Source organism: Schistocerca cancellata, chromosome 1 (assembly GCF_023864275.1).
Source record: "Schistocerca cancellata isolate TAMUIC-IGC-003103 chromosome 1, iqSchCanc2.1, whole genome shotgun sequence".
Classification (NCBI taxonomy): Eukaryota; Metazoa; Arthropoda; class Insecta; order Orthoptera; family Acrididae; genus Schistocerca; species Schistocerca cancellata.
The window spans coordinates 887,077,074-887,100,494 of record NC_064626.1 but is presented as its reverse complement, the minus strand read 5'-3'; the positions used below and the strand labels follow the sequence as shown (position 1 = coordinate 887,100,494).

At 37.6% G+C, this 23,421-nt stretch overlaps 1 protein-coding gene across 1 annotated transcript in view; it reads right to left on the bottom strand.

Annotated features, from left to right (window-relative positions):
• Window positions 1–2,081: 2,081 nt before the first annotated feature.
• LOC126190675 (protein germ cell-less) overlaps window positions 2,082–23,421 on the bottom strand; it is a 107,806-nt gene continuing 86,466 nt past the window's right edge. Inside the window, exons 7-10 of the mRNA XM_049931132.1 lie at window positions 21,364–21,565; window positions 16,298–16,513; window positions 12,042–12,138; window positions 2,082–5,671 (exon numbers count right to left, since the gene is read on the bottom strand). Coding sequence (XP_049787089.1) covers window positions 5,429–5,671; window positions 12,042–12,138; window positions 16,298–16,513; window positions 21,364–21,565 — 758 coding nt within the window. The 3' untranslated portion in view covers window positions 2,082–5,428. The remainder of the gene's footprint in view (window positions 5,672–12,041; window positions 12,139–16,297; window positions 16,514–21,363; window positions 21,566–23,421) is intronic.

Here is a 23,421-nt window from a genome sequence, read left to right as displayed (position 1 = left end):
TGTATAGCATGAAAACAGGCAGTAATTGGAGAATATATCAGTTGAATTAGAAGCAATGAGATAAAATTATTAGGGTGCAAAAGAGGGGCTTTGAAAAGGAGAAGCTTGAAACTCCAGACTAGCACATTAAAAAGTATAATAGAAGAGACTGTTACAAAATAATCAAGAACTGTATCTCCGAGTACAATATGCAATCACTATGCTTCAGGAAATAAAATAGAAAACTACTACAAAGCAATGAAGAAGAAAGCTGCAATCTACTGGCAGCATATTTGAAAAGCTATTAACCTGGGGGAAAAAAAAGGCACCAAGCAAATGGAATTTCATGACAATATTGCAAATGAAAATTCAAAGCTATCAAACTGCAGGTACTAAAATAAACTTATAAGGTTAAGTATTTGTGAGGCTTCACCTCTCATTTGATATTGACTAAAATACACACCAGTATCAATGCAAACTGTAAAATCCAGGGCTTCTTAGTACTTAAATACATTGAAATATAAACTGATTTGCTCCTGCAGCATGAGAGGAACATCAGTTTGTGAAATAGCAATTGTTGCATTAAATGCCCAGCAGTCACCTTAAAATTACAGCAAACAATTACAACACAACAAAATCCCAGATGAAGATGGCCTCACAGCAAAAATTCCAAAAGTGAATGGAGATCTAAGTCTCACAATTACAAAAGGAAAACCATATAAGGTCTGGTACACCAGCTCTAGGAAACTGTACAGTTTTGTTAATTCACCCACTCAGGGCTGGTTAAAGGCCCAATTGACACAAACCACTGCTTGGGGGCACCAAGCTGAGAGGGGTTCCCTAACTGTAAGATTTATATATAGGGCATATTACAATTAGTAGTGGTGGCGCCATGCTGTACACGGTGCACACCACAATTAGTAGCATAAGATGACTTGGACAAAAATGTTCAAGGAAAAAGGGGGAAGGTGCCAAAAGGGAAGTCGCTTGTGTGGAAAAATGTTCTCTAAATGGCCCTGCAACCATTTCATAAAAAGGGGGACCAAAAATATTAATATTCACAGAGACGAATTTTATTTCTGCCCTTAGAAAACAAAATCTTATTGGCAGCTCTTCTGAACATATTAAATCCCCAATTAGACAAACAAATTGGATGGTATCCAACTGGATTTAGAAGTAGCAGATCCTGTCCAGAGAAAATTCTAAACCTTAAACAAATAATTAGGTACATGCAAATACAAAATAAAAAGATAATGCTAATATTTGTTGATTTTCAAAAGATTGACGATTCGATAAACAGCAACTACTACTCAAAACCTTGAAGGAATTTGCAGTAGATAAGAAAACTACAGAAGTATATAAGCAAACTTAAACAAGTTAAATTTCTTGGAACAACTTCTAGTACCTTTCAAATTGTATCAGTAGTGAGGCAAGCAGACAGTTTGTCACCATGATTATCCAACTTTTTGATGGTAAAAGTTAATAAGGGAGTGGAAAATAAAGGAATAAAAACAAAAAGTTAATAATTACATAAAGCTGGGTAGGCCGAGAGAAGCAATAAATTGTTTGGCCACCGCACACACTCTCATAATGATAATAACACACGAAAAAAAGAACGATTAGAGCTCATAAGGTGACAGCTGAAAAGGGAAGTCTGCAAATGCCTTTTGAAAAGGCAGAATACATGACCAATGAAAGTAACTCATCAAGAATTTTAAAAACCAAGCACAGCAATATCAAGAAAACAGATAACTTTAAATTTGTGGGTGATAATATAAACAGAAGAAATGAAAAGAAGCAATTAAAATTGGAATTGAAAAAAATAAAAGGGCATACATAAAAGCAAGAAACCTGTAGAATAAAAAAATGTTTTTCTAAAGAGGTTAAATTAAGACATTATAATACAGTAGTAAAACGAAAGTTGTCTACAGCTTGAAAACATCACTACTGTTTGGATGAAATACGGCACTAGAAGATATAGAAAAGAAAGGAGAATCTTGGAAAAAATATTAGGTGCAATCAAGAACAAACATGGAAATTGAGTTTTGAGAACAAATAAGGAAATATACTCATTCTGCCCTAAAACAACTGATGAGAAACTGATGAGATCAGGGAAAAGACGGTTACACTCTACAGAGGATGAAATAAATGGATGGAAAGGCAAAACAAAAAGGGAATCAGAAGAAATTCAGATTGCAGAGAAGGCCTTACTCAACATAGACTACTTCAGACTAGAAGCCATTAAATTCAAATGTATCAGAAACACAAAACAAACAGAAAAACAACTGGAGTCAAATGATCTGAGTAAGACAAAACAAGCTTATTATGAGAAGAAAAGAGTTTTAGAGACGGGTGCAGGAAATGGGAAATAAATAGTTCTTTTGATGTGGACCTTAGTTGGCCTGTTTTCAGTTATTTAAGAATAACTTAAGGGAACATGATTACTAAAAAGAAATTACTGCCTCAACTGTTCCCACTTCTTTCTTTTCCCTGTCAGCCACACAATAGAGATTCTAACTCAAGAAAACCACTGTCTATCAGTAAAATAACCACCAAAATGAAACTTCAATATTACTGAGTCAGAATTGTGAAATGGGGTGAAGGTTCAAGGTTTCAATTTGTTTCCTACGCTGTCCATTTTTGGCTCACCAATGCTTCTAATTTCAGTCTACTTTTCTCTTCTTGGAGTTGTCAGCCATCACTTCAACTTCTAGGTCTCATCTGTTGCTAGACTTTCATTTGTGATCTCCCCCACATTCGTTGAACCCCTTTATTCAGATTATCTCATTTCCTTTAGCCTATCCTCTCCTGAGATGGCTGAAGGAATCTCTGTTCTATACTTAGCAGAAAATCATGACTTTAGTTATACTTCATTACAATTACGAACAGCAGCTTCCTTAAAACTAGATGTTATAACGACTTTTTTTGGAACACAGATATATAGAAAATCATTAAAATGTCTAGATAAAAGAATAAAACTTTTTAGTAAATTGCTAAGACAGAAGCAAATGCACCAGGGCAAATGCACCAGGGCTAACAGATGCACAAATGTAGTAAGAAAAGGTTTCTCAAGTTACTGTACTTGTGTCCTTGGTAAATTTTGTTTTTTGGGCATCATAGAAATATGCCAGTCAAACAAAATCACTAAAGATGCAAATTTCTGAATTTGATTTCATCTGAGCAAGTTACAAGTAATTATAAGTGTCAATCTGTGCATCAGACTCCTGTATTTTGAAACAAGAGTAATAGTCAGGTAACTTGTTTCAGCTGCCTTGTGTGTAAGGTTTAGGTCGATTTACATATTTAACATTGTCTCGTAATAGTTTGCAATATTTAACCATTTTATTCCTATTTTTTGTATGAAAGTGTTCGTATATAGTACAACTGAACATAAGCAGATAAGCTACCCTCATCTGACAAAAACATAAATGAGTTGTGAGTCTTTTCTTTTTTCATCTTTTTGAAGCAATACATAGTTAATTTGACTTCAAACAGATTACATATACTACAGTAAAAGCATAGTTACCACAAATAAAATATGACTGCCACATATTTTCTTTGGTCTGTTATTCTCAGGCTTTGCACTTAACAGAAAATTCATCATTCCACAGAAGTGGATTTTTGTATTTTTACACATGTTCATACGAATATTTATACAAATATACATTGTATTGTGCATTTTGCTACAATGCAGTATACAGCTGTCTAAGAAATATAGAACATAAATATGACCACAACCTCAGAAAATAACAACGTGTAAAAAATCACAGATCAGCAATCACTTGATTATTATGGAAACAGCTTGCACCACAGAGAATATCTGCAATATTAATATGCCCGTCACTCTAAAAGTAATTCAAATTCTAGCAAAAAAGCAGAAAATAAATTGTCCAGTGACTCATACTAAAGCAAACAAAGTTTAAATAACATATCATGCAATCATTTGGCTATCAAGTGATATTTAGAAGTTTCACAGAAGTGAAATATATGTTATTCATCGTCAAGTTTCCATTGCAGCTTCATTTAATGTGAACACCTGTAGGAAAGAGATGTATGACACGTTCCTTTTAACAACTGGATGTAATTAACAATATGTGCTATGCCCTGCCATAGATTTGCTCAAAATGTAAAGGGCATAATGAAGTGCTCACTGATTAAGCATAATTGCCAAGTCATAAATTAGAAAGGGACAGAGAGGAGAGGATCACAAGACAGTGAGATGAATAATCACAGGCAGTTCTTGGGGTATGATAAATCTCTCAACATTATTTAATTCAATAATAACATTTGCCAAAAAATGAGGTATGTCACTTTGTTCTATAAATATCAAATAAATATCAGTAAATAAATAACATATGAAAGTTTCTTGCCCAGTTTTTGTGTGTGCATGTCATGCATATAATATGTTCAAATGGCTATTCCACTATTTTAGCATGCATGCACTAAGCATAGAGATATACAATTTCGATGTGATGTCATGTACATGGAATGATGACAATATACACTCAGTCTCTGTAAAGTTGATGTAAAACTCTTTGTATCAGACACTCTCTCCAAAATCTGATTATTAGAATTGTCCCTTTAACATAGCATTCATTTCACTATGAACAAACAGCACATTTAATTAAAAAGCATAGTCTACTATACAGCACCAGATATGAATGCTATGCCATGTCTTAAGTTACACAGTCTTAATCTAGATGTTAAACAGTTTTAAAACCAATAAGCTCCACGAGTAAATACATTAATATGATCCCATGACTATGTAAATATGTACATATACATTTGACAGCAAATGATAAGTGTGTTTCTAAGACTCTGTAACACTTTCAGTGGGGATATAAGTACACAATCTAATTAACATTGTAATTGCATTGATATATTAAGGAACTAAATTTGTCAAACAATACCTGTCTCTCTAGCATAAGACACATAACATGTATAGTGATTCCATAATCTTAACCTTCAAAGGAATTCTCATATGAACAGATAAATACAGCCAAAATGCCAATTCTATGAATGGAAAAAAGAAATAAATGTGACAACATTTTTTGAACCTAGCACCATATTATCCATTGGAATAAATAATAAAAAGGTAACTTTAGTTGTGAAACTGTAATAGTAACACAGCACAATTCTTCACAATTATATAGTTCCCAAATAAATATGAAATACAAAATAAAGAGTTAAATAAATAGAATGGGTACATGAAGTTTAGTCACACAAACTACAATAAATAAATATATTTTAGTACGCATTTGTGTTATTTTACAATTTTCTTACAAGCAACAACAATAATAGTAATAATAGAAAAATGCTACAACTGTTTCACAGCTGGAACACAGTACTTGTACAACATTTTTCTCTGTCTTCATGCAATCAATTGCAGCACTGAGAGCTTAAATAGTATGTAAATACTTTTATATATTTGTCAAAGATATGCGTACCATTACATCCCATCTCCCCGGCTTGTAATACAGGAAGATGTATAAATATGTTCTAAGCTCTCTGACATCAAATTCTCCACTACATCCTGGTCTAGTGCTGCATCATCAGAGATCATGTCTGGACACTGTATACTTTTGTTCTCCATAGTATTAGGCAGAATGACAGGTGAAGGCTTCACAGAAATCATGTTCACTGATACCATTAGAGGGAAGTTCAGTTTCTTGCTAAGGCACATTATTACAACCTATAACAGAAAGGAGAAACGAAAACTCTTATTGTTGGGGATTAAAACTGAACAACTGATGAATAACATATAATGTGAAGTGCTATGACTATAAATTCTAATGAGTATGACACAGTGGCAGAATGCTAGGGTTATTCAATAAATAATGCCCTCTCTGCCCTTTTCCAGCTATTAATGTATACAGGAAAACCATTTTAGGGGCTTTAAATCTGATGTTTCTTCTGCATGTGTGCAGAGTTTCTAACAATTCCTACAGTTGCCAAAGCTGTAGTGAACCTCAAAAATGGCATCTAATCACAACACTTGTTACAAGCACTGTGCTGTAATTGAATTCCTAGTTGGGGAAAAAGAAACCATGGTGAACATCCATAAATGTTTGTGCGCAGTTTATGGTAATAATGCAGCCGATAGGAGTGCTATTGAACAATGAATGAAGAGAGATAAGGCACAAGGGAACTGCAGAAACTGAACTTCATAAACAGCCACACTCAGGACATAGTGTTAGAGCCACTGCCCCTGACATGGTGAAGATGCCATTATTAGTGCAGACTGGTGCATGCTCACAACTCTCTACAGCTATAAATGAGCATTGGAAGTACATGTCCAAGAAAGGTGGGGGGCGGGGGGGGGGGGGGGGGGGGGAGGGAGAAGGAGTGGGGGAGGGAGAGAGCTATTTCAATTTAACTGTTGCAGCAGCTTGAGGTCAATGAAGAGAGGGAATACATGCTCTCACACAATACTGGCACAAGGCCATAAAACATGATGGATAAGGTGTAGAAAAGTAAAACATGTGAAAGAAATGTTAACTGATACTGTCACAAATTCTAACTCTTAATAATAAATGTGTTATGAGAGAAAAATTGTGGGGCATTATTTGCTGAACGACCCTCATACTAACTTGTGTTCAACAGTCATCACGTTCAACAGTCATCACGTACAACAACTAGTTCAGCCATTTGATATAACAATACACAAATTCTGTGAAACAACCTTTAACTAATTCTCTGTTGTCTTCTTTCTCCTAACGATGGCATGGCAACCTACATGGTTAGCACAAATAGAGCAAGAGAGGCATTCTGACAGGGCGACGATTTGAGCTGATCCACGTGACACTCTCTGAAGAGCTACAGTGAACGGAATGCAGTGTTCCAAAATTGAGGCCCATTCCGACACAAAATTCCAATGCCTTGCTCAACTATTATTCCAGTAAGAATAACATAATTTAATTCCGAAATTAATATGGGCAATTCAATGACGGTTTCTCAAATAAGAGTGTTGCACAACAGATTTGTGCCAATGAAGTATATTAATTTTTTGTCTTGCACTGTTCTCATAGAACATTGTTTAATACAGTACTACGATGATGAAAACAGCCTTGGGGCACTGATGGCTCCACTTCGTTTTGTTAACATAAGAAGTCTCCAATACTTTTTATTTTATTTTATGGGCTTTCTTATTTTTTTAATGGAATTTCTAAAAGACTTCTGCACCGAAATTTTAATTTTGACTTTCCAGCAAATAGTTCATTGAAACTGACTTGCCTAAGAGATTTATCTGTTCTCCAGGCTGGTATCTGAATCCAGATTTATCCTTTCAAGCACAGGACTGAATGAACCATTAAAGTTCAACAGGAGAGAGAACAGTTTTTACAAAAAGCCTGCATTTGATTTCTGCATTTAAACTTTCACTCTTCAGCACAGTGTTCACTCATTAAGTTTTAATTAGCAAACCCAAAAACTAGGGTTATGTAATTAATTTTTTGTATGTTTGCTGTTATATCCCAGCACCACAGCACAGTAGCATGCCAGTAGAGGAGCCAAAACAAAATAGCACAGCCCACTGAAAAGTGAAGTATCATGCAATAATTCATTTTCGGTAGCAGCAGAAATGTTGCAGATATGTCAGGCCAATACAAACCTCTATGGAAGTCATTTGGATTGGCCTGCCAAAGCTGCAACATTTTCACTGCTACCAGGAAAGAAAAAAAAAAATATATATATATATATATTACTGCACGACACTCCTCTTTGTTTATGGGTTGTGCCATTTTATTTAGGAAAGTACTGTGTTGTGATGATTTCAGTGTGTACCATGACTGCAAATAAAAAATTAATTACATAACTATTTTTTGAGGTGATTTTTAAAATCTTATGAATAGCTTTTGGATGCACTGATCTCACAAGAGTCCTTTCTCCCAAATGTGTTAGCCGTGCAGATTGATGAAGAGTATCCTGCACTGACTGTAACTGTAACAGCCTTAACGGCAGACTGAAACTTTAAGCCAGCAAATGAAGTATATACTAATAGCTTAATTGACAGAGCAGTATCACAAAAGCCAACTATCTGAACCTGAGTCTATATATGGAACATAGTTATAACCTGTAAAAATTGTCAGTGATAAATGAGCTCCCTTTCATTTGACTGATTCTATGTGAGATCTGTGATTTTAGAAAATTTCTCAGCACGACTGATTTGTAGAATGTTTTTGGATTTCCAGAAGGGTTAATGATTCTATTTTTTGCTTACAATATTTTATCAGTTGGCCAGGTCATCTCTGCAGGTGCTGTGGGTGCTCACATGTGTGCTCTCTGCCGGGATTCCAACCAAACAAAGGTGGTGTTCGTGACATACTGCTGTCCAAAACCAAGTTCACCTCCTTTGACATTCCCAGCTGTACCTTAAAGCATCTAATACACTTAGCTGTTTCACTTAGGTGCCTCGTCAATGGTCCTTATGGCTCTCGGTGTCTGTTCTAATGGTCTGTCATACATGCCACATTGGCACACAACACAGGACAGGGGCAACAATACCAGGCTTTGTTGGAATTCAGGCAGAAAGCACACAGCACAGCACAGAGCAGGTACAGGCACAGTCACAGCACACCACACTAACCACTGCCGGCGACAAATGAAGACAAATCAGCCAATCATAGATGCAAAAATGATGTTGTCAAATTGTATGGAAAATACACTGAAGTGCCAAAGAAACTGCTTTAGGCATGCATATTCAAATACAGAGATATGTAAATAGGCAGGATGCAAAGTGTCTGGCGCAGTTGTGCCACAGGATGGTCTACTTTGCCTTAGCCACAGTTAGGTGGTGGCTGTTCATCCTGGTGGACAGTTGGTTGGTAGTCATAGCAATATACAAAGCTGTGCAATGTTTGTGGCAGAGCTGGTAAATGACATGACTGCTTTCACAGGCCCCTGATGATGTACGATAAACCTGTGACAAGACTGGAATAGGAAGTGCTGAGTGAATGGGTTGGGCAGGTCTTGCATGTGGAACTTCCACAGGGATATGATCCTTGTGGCAAGTGGCTGTGGTTGGGATTGGCATAGGGATGGACTAGGATGTTATGGAGGTTGGATGAGTGACAGAACACCATTTTACGTGGTGTGGGAAAAATCTCAGATAGGATGTCCCTCATTTTAGGGCATGATGATAGGTAATCAAAGCTCTGGCAAAGTATGTGGTTGAGTTGTTCCAGGTGGGGGTGGTGTTTGTTAACAAAGGGGGCACTCCTTTGCAGCTGGTTCTCGGGGGTAGTGGGAGTATTGAGGGTGTGACGGGAAATAGTGTGGGTAATCTGTTTCTGGACTGGGTCTGGGAGATGGTGCCTGTCTGTGAAGGTCTTGGAGAGACTCTCAGCATTTTGGGCAAGGGAGTAATTGTCAGTGCAGATGAGCCATTCCCGGGTAGCCAGGCTGTGTGGGAGGAATTTTTCGTCGTGAAAGGGATGACAGCTGTCAAAATGCAGATGGTTGGTGGGTTTAACGTAGACAGAGGTGTGGATTGGAGCCATCAGAGAGGAGGAGGTCAATGTATAGGAAGCAAGGCACACAGGGTTGAGGAGTGCCAATTGAAGTGGATGGGAGTGAAGGTGTTGAGGTTGTGAAAGAATGAGGGTATGGTGTCTTGGCCCTGAGTCCAGATCATGAAGATATCATCAATGAGTCTGAATCAGGCTGGGGATTTGATGTTTTGGGAGGCTAGGAAGGTCTCCTACGGATGGCCCATAAATAGGTTGAAGAAGGAAGGTGCCATGTGGGTGCCCATGACTATCTCACTGATTTGTTTGTATACCCTCACTTCAAAGGAGAAGTATTAGTGGGTTAGGATAAAGTCAGAAAGGTGTGTGAGGAATGAGGTAGTGAGTTTCGAGGCTGAAGGACATTGGAAAAGGTAGTGTCCAATAGTGATAAAGCCATGGGTCCTTCCCAGAACCTCTCCCCTGAATCTATTTCCCTCTACACCCCCATGAACCCCACACACCCACCTTCTACCTGCTCTCCAAAACCCATGCACCCAACACCAACACTCCATTATGGCTGGTTATTGCGCCCAACTGAAGGATTTTTGGCCCTATTTGACCAACACCTACAACCAACTGCCTGCCCATAATTTAGCCTCTCACGTCAAAGATCCCAAGCATTTCCTTCATCGACTCTCCACCATCCTCATCCCTTTACCTCCTGGATCGCTACTCGTCAATGTTGACACCACCTCCCTATACGCCAACATCCTTCACGTCCATGGTCTTGCCACTATTGAACACTAACTTTCCCAATATCCTTCAGACTTCACACCTCATTCCTCATACACTTTATGAACTTTATCCTAACCCACAACTACTTCTCCTTTGAAGGGAAGGTATACAAACAAATCCATGTTACAGCTGTGGGCACCTACATGGCACTTTCTTATTCCAACCAGTTTAGGACCACCTAGAGGAGACCTTCCCAGCCTCCCAAAACGTCAAACCTCTAGCTTAGCTCAGGTTAACTGATGACATCATCATGATGTGGACTCTCCGCCAAGATACTCTATCTTGATACCTCCACTACTTCAACACCTTCTCTCCCACCCTCTTCACCTGGTCCTTCTCCAGAATGCCACCTTCCTAAACATTGAACACCTCCTCTCTGATGGCTGCATCTGCACCTCTGTCCATATTAAACCCACCAACCACCAACAGTACCTGCATTTTGACAGCTGTCACCCCTTTCGCACCAAAAAGGCCCTCCATATAGCCTGGCTATGTGGGGACAGTGTATTTGTAGTGACAAGAACTCCCTTGCACAGAATGCCAAGGGTCTCACCAAGATTTTCACAGACAGGCACTATCCTACAGACCTAGTCCACAAACAGATTTCCCATGCCATTTTCCCTCACACCCCCAATCCTCCCACCACCCCCAAGAACTAGCCACAAAGGAGTGCCCCCTTCATTACCCAATTCCACCTTTGACTGGAATAACTGAACCACATCCAGTGCCAGGGCTTTGATTACTTATCATCATGCTCTGAAATGAGGGACATCATACCCGAGATCCTTCTCACACCACCTAACAGGGTGTTCTGTTGCCCACCCAATCTCCCTAACATCCTAGTTCATCCCTATGCCACTTCCAATACCAACTCCTTGTGGAAGACCCAGGTGCAAGACCTGCCCAATACATGAACACAGCACTTTCTATTCCAGTCTTGCCACAGGCAACCTGTGAAAGCAGCTCTGCTGCAAACATTGCACAGCTTTGTATATTGCTATGACTACCAACCAGCTGTCCACCGGGATGAACATCCACCATCAAACTGTGGCTACGAGCAAAGTAGACCATCCTGTGGCACAACAGGCAGCTAAACATAACATCCCTGATTTCAATGGCTGCTTCACTATGCAAACCATCTGGATCCTGCCCTCTACCACCAGCTTTTCTGAACTGCACAGATGGGAGTTATCATCACAAAACATTCTCTGACTCTGTAACTATCCCAGTCTCTACTCACGGTAATCTGCCACCCAACAGTTTCCACCCCCTCTGCCCTATCACCTCCCTTCCATTCTAATCTCCTATTCTCATCTCCTACACTCCTTGCTTGCAGTGCTCTACCAATGCATCTGCCCATATTTCCCTGCTCCTCTCCTTTTTCGTTCTGTTTCCCCCACGTCCCTGCCCCACAATGTCCTGGTACTGTGCCTGTTGGCATTCTAGTCTCTGCACACCCTGCCACACAGCACTCCCCTCTTGCCCTACCAGTAAGCTGCTATCCCTTCCCATTCCCCACCCCCTCCAGATTGCTGCTACCACCCCATGTGATAACTCCATTCTGGCCCAAGAGGCCAGAGTTGGCAATCACGTGTGCATGAAGTGTGGTTGCTTGTGCGAATGAATGGTGCGTGTTTCTCTTTTTCCAATGATGGTTGTGGCTGAAAGCTTGTGTGTCTTTTCAATTGTGCCTGTCTACAACTAAGTGTGTTACCTTTACGGTAAGTAGCAATGTATCTTTTTCTACATTGTTTACATTCCTACCTGGAGTTTCCATTGTTGGTGCACTACAAGATGTAAATGTATTAAATGATACCTTACCTCTTCATTCTTAAACAGTGCAATATTTTTAATTCCTGATGACTGGGTGACAATTGTTGGGTGCTGCCCATTGTTACCGTAATGGGCAACTCTTACCCTGAAAAGGCAAAGTTGCATTAAAAGATAAACTAAAGCATGTATTTGCAAACTAAATTTATCATAAAATAGTAAAATTTGACTTGACTTTTTTTAAAGCTTTTAAGATTAAGCTGTTACACAAAAACACAAAATTATGAATCTGTGGTGCACTGGTCACTGTGTTAAATGGTAAAGGCCAAAGCCAGCTGTTCACATCAGTTTGCATACGTAACTGTGGGTGGTACCTATGGACGCTCTCATGAAGTAGTTTTGTTTTCCTAAAACTGTCTTGAGCAGCGACAGCCCACACACAATGAAAATATTTTAGACCTTGTAGCAACAAACAGGCCTGACCTTATTGACAGAGAGAGGGATTAGTGATCATGGTGTCATCATAGTGAGATGGTTACTAAAGTTAATGAATCCATCAAGAAGGCTATGAAAGTAGTTTTGCTAGAAAGAACGGATAAGCATTTGTTTACATGACATGACATCATTTAGTTCCAGTATGATGAACACAGAGGAATTATGGGCAAAGCATACACACAATGTAAATAATACTCTGAAGAGGTATGTGCCAAGTAAATGAATTAAGGATGGAAAAGACACACTGTGGCTTAATAACAAAATTCAAAAAATGCTGAGGAAGCAGAGACTGTTGCACTGCTCATTCAAAAACAACAAGCAAATGTCGACAAGCAAAAACTGGTAGAAATTTGTGTTTGTAAAAATATTGAAGCACACAACAACTGCCAGCATCATACCTTAGCAAAAGATCTAGCTGAAAACCCAAGAAAATTCTGGTCCTATGTAAAATCACTGAGAGGTCAGAGGCTTCTATCCAGTTGCTCGTTGACCACAGTGGTGTGGCAAAATGAAAGCTGAAGTTTTAAATTTCATGTTTAAGAACTCATTCACACTAGGATAATACAAACATACCATTGTTTGACTCTCACAAAGGCCCCATTAAGGAGACATCCCTGGCGCAGAAAAGCAACTGAAAAAGTTGAGAACAAGTATGTTTCCAGGTCCAGATGGAATCCCAATTTGGTTTTACTCTATGGCATTGGCCCATAACCTAGCTTGTATTTATCATGAATTTCTCATCCAGAGCAAAGTCTTAAGTGACTGGAAGAAAAGGCGGGTGACTCCTGTATATAAGAAGATATAAGATAAACAATGCTCATGGTGATGCATTAAAGCATGTTCCATCTTTTTGTTACAGAGCCAGCAGCCATCATTATGACTGAAACAGCTAAATAGCTATGTAACTTCTGGAAAACCATCTGAAGACGAGTCTGAAAATGTTCGAAAACTGATTCATAGAATGAAAAAACAACTGTTTCAAAATAGTGACTGATTGCAGTTTTACATATTTACACTTCACTGATGAAATTTTTATGATACAGATTAAAGGCGAATACATACTATCCTCATTTCTAGAATCCCAACATCTTCTGCCTCATTTTATTCCAGTGCCATTATTTATGCTGACTTCCGGAGTTGGGTAGTGCACAATATGAGTGAAAGAATATTCCATGTGGATTTTGAAATGGTTTTAGTTTCTGGAGTGAATGTATACACAACAAAAGATGGGTAAAGAAACCTAGGCATCTGACAAATGTAACTGTCTTGAATTTTGGTGGCTGCTTAACAGTAGGTCACTAAGAATGGAACAAAAATTTCCAATTATTCATGGAGTCGATGGGTTACATGCATTGTTGAATATCTGTTTGAGTTCTGTTGACTCTGTGGCTAAGTGGAAAATTATCAGGCTATTTGTACATATCCACAGGTTGACTGTCAAATGGATGGTTTTATTTACATACCATTTTTTTCTGCTTTAAACTCTGTGAATTCTTTGTATGCATGAAAAATGCCAGTTTACACCTTAGTTCAGAATCCACATTACAATGTAGATCCCTATATAACTGTCTGGGTACAAACCACTGTCTTTGTTCATGAAAAATTTAGATTTTGGTCATTTCTGGGTATGTTTCAAGTAAAATACATTGGCAAGACGGTCTGAGGCATTTCTGGCTGCAGCAATGGTCTTTGTGAACCGTAGTATTCTGAGGCAGAAGGATATCTGTTTTTAGGTGGTGATGTAAACCGTATACTACTTGCTAAAAGATGTCTGATAGGAAGCAGCAGTTTGTGACCTGAGTGTGTGAAAGGTGGAGGGAGCAATAGATGTGAAAATAAGATTAAGTATAAGAAGCAAACTAGCGCAAATAATTTAAAGACTAATAATACATTTCAACAATAAAAAGGAAACAAATTAATTCTTATTGTTTTTTCTTATAAAAGAAAAATGTTCAAATAAACTAACAGGCTTGGAGGAGAGAACAAGAAATATAAAAGGGATGAAACATGATGACAGCAAGCAATGTATGAAGCATCTCTGGTTAGTAAATGTGCAGTTGGTGCATATGCGGTAGCATATAGTGCTGTTTTGGGATCATTATACAGAAAGAAACATAGCCTTTGACAGCAGTGGTCTAGATGAAAGAGATTGGAAAATGAAGACAGTAAAAATCTCTTGTGTCTTTTTTCTTGTTGTATCTCCTATCGCCATGGATAAAGGAACACCAGAATCTAAGAGCCCTTCAACCCATTGTCATATGCACACTTTAATTTCATATTCATTAATCAGATTTTTATGTATTGCTCTCATTGATACCTAAATGGAAATAATTTGCATCATATTATGTCAGGTGGTCAAAACTCTAACAAAAAGCTTCACTGCTCTTTTAGCTGTTTTTGAAAAGTCAAAATCATTCTACAAACGTTGATAATGTATTTTACATTTGTATACCTACTCCCATTCTCATGATTTAAATGAAGGGTGCTCTTTATAAATACTACTTTAACATTCTGACTGCACTCTTACCATATCCAATAAATAAATACTTACTAAGCAAAGAGACACCCCCGCTCCCCAAATTTTGTGCTTTTTTTAAATTTCTATATTTCATGCACTGTTGGTTGCAACTCATAATTAGCATTCCATAATGTTATCATTCCTGCTCCAAATGTTTCCGATTTGGTGCCCAGTACAGTAAATCTTGTTTTTCTGTATTGCACATTGTATAATTAATTATTTAGTTTCATTATTTAATGTTCTGTTGTTAAATAATACCCAGGTGTAGCCAAGAATTCTGTGGGAAAATGGCTACATATTACATGTCGGATTTTAATTCACAGTACACAAAATATATTCCCAGACAGTTATCATATCATTAAAGCTATATACTTTATATACGGTTTCCTAGAAGCAAGTATCAACCAATTTTTGCCTATTCCATATGAATATGACCTTGTTACCCTTCCTTTCCATGCTTAAGAAAGAGTGGATCATCATGAACCATAGTAGCCTGGTAAAAATGTGTCACCAGCCCAATTCTTTATAAGAGATAGTAAAATCTAACCAAACCTTCAACTGAAGAAAACAGTTACACACAATTTAAGAACAAGGAAATGGCCACTACATATCTACATGTTATGACATGATGCAACTGCTAAAATAATATATGAGTAACACAATTATTCTTTTTGAGACCTTCAAAGATGAGTAAAACAGTTAGGCAAAAGATAGTTGGTTAAATAACATGAAGTCACTTGCAAAAGCCATGTACAAAAACAATAAATCTGTTCTATCATGACTACGTATCGATTTTATGCAATATTGTTACAAAAAAGAGGAAGGAAATTTATATATTATGATGATGATGATGGTGATTGGTTTGTGGGGCGCTCAACTGTGCGGTTATCAGCGCCCGTACAAATTCCCAACCTTTGCTCAGTCCAATCCCGCCACTTTCAAGAATGATTATGAAATGATGAGGACAACACAAACACCCAGTCTTCTTGAGGCAGGTGAAAATCCCTGACCCCGCCGTGAATCGAACCCGGGACCCCGTGCTCGGGAAGCGAGAACGCGACCGCGAAACATCGAGCTGCGGACGGAAATTTATATATGAAGGTGAATTATCCCAAAACTGTACTCTGAAGTCTTAATTTGCTTCACAGTGCACAAGAATGACAATCTTCTGGGAGTGTGTGTGTTTATCATGTGACAATTGATATTAGCACAATATCTGCAAATTGTTTCCAAATCAACATTACATGAGTAAAATCTAGAAGTATACTCATACATTCATAGCCTGTGTACTAACCTAACCATGAAGTGCCGCCTTGGTGCCTGGCTCAACAGAAATGTACTGTCTGTCTCGTGTGACCTTTTAACTTTAACAGACAAGGCATCACACGACCACACAAGATCTAGTCCATTGTTGAAGTCCATCCACCGCCACATACTGTTAGGCTCTGGCACAACGCGACCAAGACGCATGCAGCTTCCCCAAAATTCTTGGTTGTTCATCTCCTCTGGTCTGTGGACAAAAATGTTATTTTCAACGTATATTAAGATGTGTAAGGCCTTCAAACACAATTTCAGGATAGAACCTTTGGAATAAGCAACAGTTTCCTAAATTTTTATTTTTAATATTTATCAGTTTAACCACATTTCAGAGAGGGAAGATATTGATGAAACATACATTTATTATCACTGGAGGAGTTGATAAGAAAACAACATAAAACTCAAGAAATGAAAATGGCTTGATAAGAAACAATGGACTTATAATTGTCAGCCACTGGAAAAAAAGAAGAAGAAAATGTTTTCAATGCTGACTGAAATCAGAAAGACTGCAAATGAACTGAAGTGAACAGTAACAAATAATACACTGAGGGGATTCTTGTAGCTACTTCCACGCAAAACTTTATTGCACAAGTTGTTGACATAAGAATGAATGTTCTTTCACAAAAGGAATGCTGCAAATAATATCTGAAGACAACAAACAGGATTCACAAATGCCTTGTTCAACCAGTTCTCAATGCTCATCTACCTTTGACTGCTACCAGATTGGAGAGAAGAACAATAGCATCTCATCACTGGCTTATTTTGTAAGCAATGGGATCATAATACAGACAGTCATCCATGTCCAGTGAAAGAAACTGCACTAAGTACTGTGTATCATGTAAAGATTTACTGTTAAAATTTCATGAACATACGTTTTTAAACAGTTCAGACAACTTATTACTGTTTCATAGATACATTTCATGATCTACGTCAGTAAAATCAGGGGAATTAAAGATTATGCAGAGACTTACTGATGGTGTTATTCCTGCATACTATTCACTGTAGTTGTCCAACATAAAACTGATGTGCGATTTGTTACAGATTGACCATCTATCTACTATTACAACTCACGATAGACTGCAACAACGCCACATTGTTAACAGACTGTTAAGGCTCTAGTGGTAGTAGTAGTTGTACCCTAATTAAGATATTCACAGTACAGCCTTGGCACTAGGGCAAATGGGTAGAGTAGTCCCTGCCTAATCTTAAGCATAGAATGTCTCCTACATTAGGCACCCACAGTTTGGTCATGATAAAATGTACTGATATTCTATGTCTTGTCTACTGTTGCTCAGCTGTCACATATCACCAAGTACAATGTCTAGTATCAGAGTCATATGGCAGGTCAAAAAAATTCCAATAGTCATGGGAAAATAAGCACCTTTGCTCTAGCACAACAACTATCGCTAATCACTAATACCAATTGTTAATGGGTGTATTATGTTTTTTGCAGTCTGAACAAGTGTCCTACTGGGGATGTGGATTCACTGTCATAAAAGGAGGTTATATGATCATTTTAAAAATACCATATATTAGCTCTGGTCTGGCAGTCTAATACCTCACTATCAAACTGGCAAATTACAATGGGCAAAATTTTTTTTTTATTGAGTGTTACGTGTGTCATGGGTAGTGGATCAAACAAGTCTGTTTGACTAATGGGAGGTATCTACCAGAAATGTGGGAAAATCTTAAACAGTTGGCTGCTGTGCTAAAGAGAATGTGTTTCCATTCCCATGGCAAATGGAACTGTTCAACCTGCTACATGACTGAGATACTAGACACTGTCCTTGGTGATGTCAAGTCAAGCTGCTATGGACAAGACACACAATAAGAAACATGCAGTATGCCACATAAAATCTTCTTGCAAAATTCCAAGAACCAGCTTCCAGGATGGAACCATCTGAGTATTGCGTGAGAAGAAACCTTAATGTACAGTACAATAAAAAGTAATCTCCTGTTACACACTTCATACTGATTCACAGTGCATATAAATGTAACTTACCTTGAGTGCAGTACACATTTCAAGTTTTGTGTGACGCATGAATACAGTCTTAAACTTGAATAAAACTCTCCTACAACTTTGAGTGAAACTGATGTCCTCAAACTGTCTGTGCAGATAAAATGATCAATTTGCATATTTATTAACACTAATAATCAACTCAGAAATCGGTCTGGTGATGGCACAAATTTATGCCCTAACCATTACCACATAGTACACCACATTGGGAGTAGGAGTACACATATTTTGAGGGTCACTTTATTTTTATTTTACTGGCAACCAACTGTCAAGCAACCATTTCATCAATAGCTCTTTCTAAAGCCACATTTGATTTGTTGTTTATCACTTTTTTTTAATTTGTAGAGAAAACAAACTTAGCATCTGTTACTGACACTGTTGAAAGACTATTATTATATTTGAGAAAAAAAAAGGCCTTAAAATGGAATCTTGCGTATTATCTCATACAATTAGTTCCCACTGGGATGCAAACTGATAGCATAGGACAGAAATCTTTGTTATTGCCCTTGCACCCCCCGCCCCCCACCCCCACCCCCGGGCAGATATGACTTGAGCCATCCGCACACTCCCCATGATGCCATAACAAGGCTGTTGCAACTTGCACAGTATTTGACACATCATATAAGATACCAGTAATCTCTAATTTATTGCATAATAAAATGCATTCTCACTACATATGTAAATAGCCTTCTCAATAACTTAACTCTTTAGAAAGCCAAACTGTGATTTCAACAATATTTCTTTACAGTCAAATATTTAATTAGCAGTCAAAGTTAATACTTAATTTTTCTAACATGTTGGAAGATGCTTATACAAGTGAAGCCTGACAGCAGTTTGATAGTATTTCTTTGTCCCTGATATACAGTGGCTTAACTACAGGATATTTCAGGCAAACAGGCAATGTTCCAATGATGAATAATTAGTCATGCAAATAATATAGAATGTTAATGAATTCAGAAGAACACTCTATAATAATGAACACAATATTTTTTATGATAGTCATTAATTCTTCCAGTGTTGAAAGGGATTTTCATTTTACTGAAGTTATTTGTAAAGTCTGGTCTCAGGTATTCCTGAACCTGACAACTACATTTTATCAGTTACCAAAGTAAAGTGCTTGTTGAAGAGTTTTGCAACACTACACATATCTGTTAATAAAGTATCATCTACTGTTAAAGTTGTCTGCTCCTCTTCATCTTTAATTTTACCAGTCTCCCCCTTCATTATATGTATTGCTTATGATCTTAATTTTCTTGGCTGATGTGGCTCTCATCCTATCATAAAGTGCATGCTTTGATGTGTGGGTCAATTTGTTCAATATTCTTCAGCATTTCTTGAGTAGAGCTACAGTACTGACATTAGAGCTATTCTTGACTGAAAGATACAGTTTCTTTTTCGTCCTATAGATACCTTTATTTCTTGAGTGAGTCGTGGCTTTTTATTTTTATTTTATAATTTTTTGGTCTAACCTGACCAAGAATAGATACAAACTCAGTTTTGGTATGGTTTGATGCTGACACTATCTTTACCAGATCATACTTTATATAATATTAAGGATCTCTGTCAATACTATTGCCGGGAAAACCTATATAATTGCGGTCTTCTTTTGTGAAACTTTTACATGGATAACCAGGGTATTGCAGGGAATACATCCAACATTCCCGTAACCCTCCTGGCCTCAACCTTCGTTAGTCACTGACCTCACCCATCCAGCCCCCTCCTTGTTCCCATTCCAGCACTACACAGCCGTCATTTCACCACCACACCCAGTCTTTTAATTTCTTTTATTTTTATTTCTCTCCTTTCCGCTACTTACCCCCTGCCCCCTCCGCACCTTCTCTCCTATCCTCTGTCTAAACTGCAACACTCCACTGTCCGCCACTCCCACCATACTATCCCTCCCCCTCCCCGCCCCAGCCTCCTCCTTACCCCCAACCCAGTTGCCACTCCCATCATGCACTGGTGCTGCTGCTCACAGTGTAGTTTCAGCTCTCTGAGACTGCAGACATGTGTGCAAGTTGCACTTGTGTGTGTGTGTGTGTGTGTGTGTGTGTGTGTGTGTGTGTGTGTGTGTGTGCGCACGCGCGCACATGTATGTCTACTGCTGACATAGGCCTTAATGGCCAAAAGCTATGATTGTGTGAATCTTTTTATTGTGCCTATCGCGACTCAGCATCTCCGCTATATGGTGAGTAGCAACTTTCCCTCTCTCATATAGTTAAGAAATTATGTTTATCAGAGTACAACACTATATGTCTTGTCTGTCGCAGGTAGCGCTATTGACAAGAGATGGCGTCACTATGTGAAATGAGATAAGAACTCATTAATATGATAAATTATGCTAAAAACACCTACAGATACGTGAGATTCAGTGCCCTCTTTGCTCAAAATTACTTGGCCAGGGAAAGAGTACAGTGATATAGGGAAGCTACAGGAAGAAATATCTCACAATTTTATTCATTAACACTTGTTCCCTGCAGGATAAGAGCATCAGTATTCATGTATATAAGTAACAACACAGCCAAGTATTTTTCCTGGACTTCACCACATGCAACAATAATCAGCATAAAAACTCTGAACACCTTGAAGCAAAGGGAATGCAAAATATAAATCACCATTTCTATCTTTCGAGATGATGATGATGATGATGATAGTTATTATTATCATAATCATCTTGAGAGACTGAAATGGCAATTTATATTTTGACGGGAAATTTGAAATCAATAATCACATGAACAATGCTTTGCTTTTTAGTTCTATTTTCTTGTTTCCTGAACTTTACTTCATAGGGCAATGGTTTATAAGCAACTTGCATGGTCTAATTAATACTGGACATTTCCGGTTACACTACTTCATAAAAGTTATGAGAAAAAGTCATTACTTTCATGTGAGAAGCATACTGTTATTTTTCCACAGAGTTTAAATGAGCAAAACACAACCATTATTTCTATTTTGTAATAATGCCTGATAGGGCATGAGATACTAGAGAATACAGATATTTCACAATAGCAATAATGTTGCCTCACCCTTTATCCAGTCCTTGGTTGATGCGCAAGACATTACTCCACTGAATGCGGTAAAATGGTGTTAACCAGTTTTGTGGAATTATATTATCATTTGCAAGTATTCCAAGATCTGCATAATGAGTAATAATATGTTGTAACCTCAATGATTGGAATGTTTCCACATATTTCTTCCCCTCCTCAGTCAACAGAAAGGGTAACAAACCTAGTAAGGAAGATATTTTTCAGAACTAAAGAAAACATTAAAACACATTTATTGTAGAGAAATCAAAGTGTATATATAATTTTAAATGTATCACATACATGGCTAATTGAGTAAATAATGTGAAATTTCATTTTCTGGTTACAAGACACCAAGGCTATTTCTAGCCATTCCACAACTGAACTATTGAAACTCCCTATAAATTTTTAAATACACTGTGAAATACATTAATTTTTTTCTTCTGTTTTCCTCACCTCCCCCACCCCAAATGACAGGATCTTGAATTCTTTTCATTTAGCAGCCCCTCCCCCAATGTTTCTTCAGATAATTTATATCTGTTTTTATTGCAGTGATGTTAAATGAATCTTCTTTCCCAGAACAAGCTTTTCTTCTAAATTTTAGTTCCCTGATTTTTCTCCACCTTTTTCCTCTGAATACAGTGTTTCTTTCAGGTATACTTTATTATGGACTAAAATGCTTAATGGACTTTTACTTCTACAGAGATCTTGCTTACAGTTCCTGTGCCTCCTTTCTGTTTTAAGTTCACCTCACCTGCATTTTTTTTGTTTTAATTCTTTTTTTTGATCAGACTGAGCAACAATCTATGGAGACTGTCCACAGACAGATACAGAAAATTCTAACGTAGCTTGATAGAACACAACTGTGTACCCTACAGTCCGAGATACAGGTATTTTTTAATGATTTAGTTTCATCTTTAATTATCTTTCTGTCTAACCCAGTGGTACATTGGTGAAAATGTGCTGCTGGAAACGAAAAAGCTGTGGAATCAAATATTTCAGTCTGCCTTTAGCCTAGTCTTTACATTTCAATTAAGTGAAAATTTGCCAGGAACAACATATGGTTCACATTAAACTGCGGATCCCCTTTCTCTGGTAGGGTTACTGGGACAGGTTATGAACCCGCAAGTCACCAAAGTGGCATCCAATTGCAAGACTTGCACCAGCCTGTTCAACCACATGGAATTATTATTATTATGTTTCTAGTAAATTTTGCAATTAACACCATTCTGTTTTACTTACAATCAGCTACAATAGCACTAGGTAAAGATTACTACAGTGGTTTTGTTATGGGAGCTGTTTCCTATGCCCTTTATCACCCAAAAATGAGTCAAACTCAATTTATTTTGTATTCTGCATCACTGGCACATTATCACAAAATATGTGACCACACAAAAAGATTTTTTTTTTTAAGTACTAACTTTCACTGAAGTGTAAGATGCAAAGTGAAAGCAAACACAGTAACAATAGCAACTTGTCATGAGATAATCTCATATTAACACTGTACTGTACACAAATAAAGTTTTAAAAAATTGATAGAAAAGATGGAAGTGTTGAACATGACTGGTAAGAACCATTTAAAACCAAAAAGGCTGGAGCAAATAAGAAAAGAATTTTCCTATTTTGCCATTCATTTCAGTAGGCTGCAATCACAGCAAGCTCAACAACTATACAGTCATCACACTTTCTGCAGAGTATACAAATTTGCCAATTAAAAAGCTTTAAGTTTGAACATGAAAGACTTGTCTATCACCAGTGGCTATTACTCTTGTGAAAGGCTGTTTGCATAATATGGGATACCACAAACTATACTGCTGTTAAGGGTATGCATAAATATTATTTTTCTATGTTGTATGTATTGGATGACAATGTACATCATTTATCTTTTAAATATTCAATTTCATCAGGTAAGGTAATAGGGATTTCCCATTTAGTAAAAAAAAAGCTAATCACAATAACGGTATTTCCTGAATGGAGTACATACAATGATTATATGGACAGACTAGCTTTCACTCACAGAAATTCCTGCTGCTGCATACGTTACTCAAGTATCTGCATTTC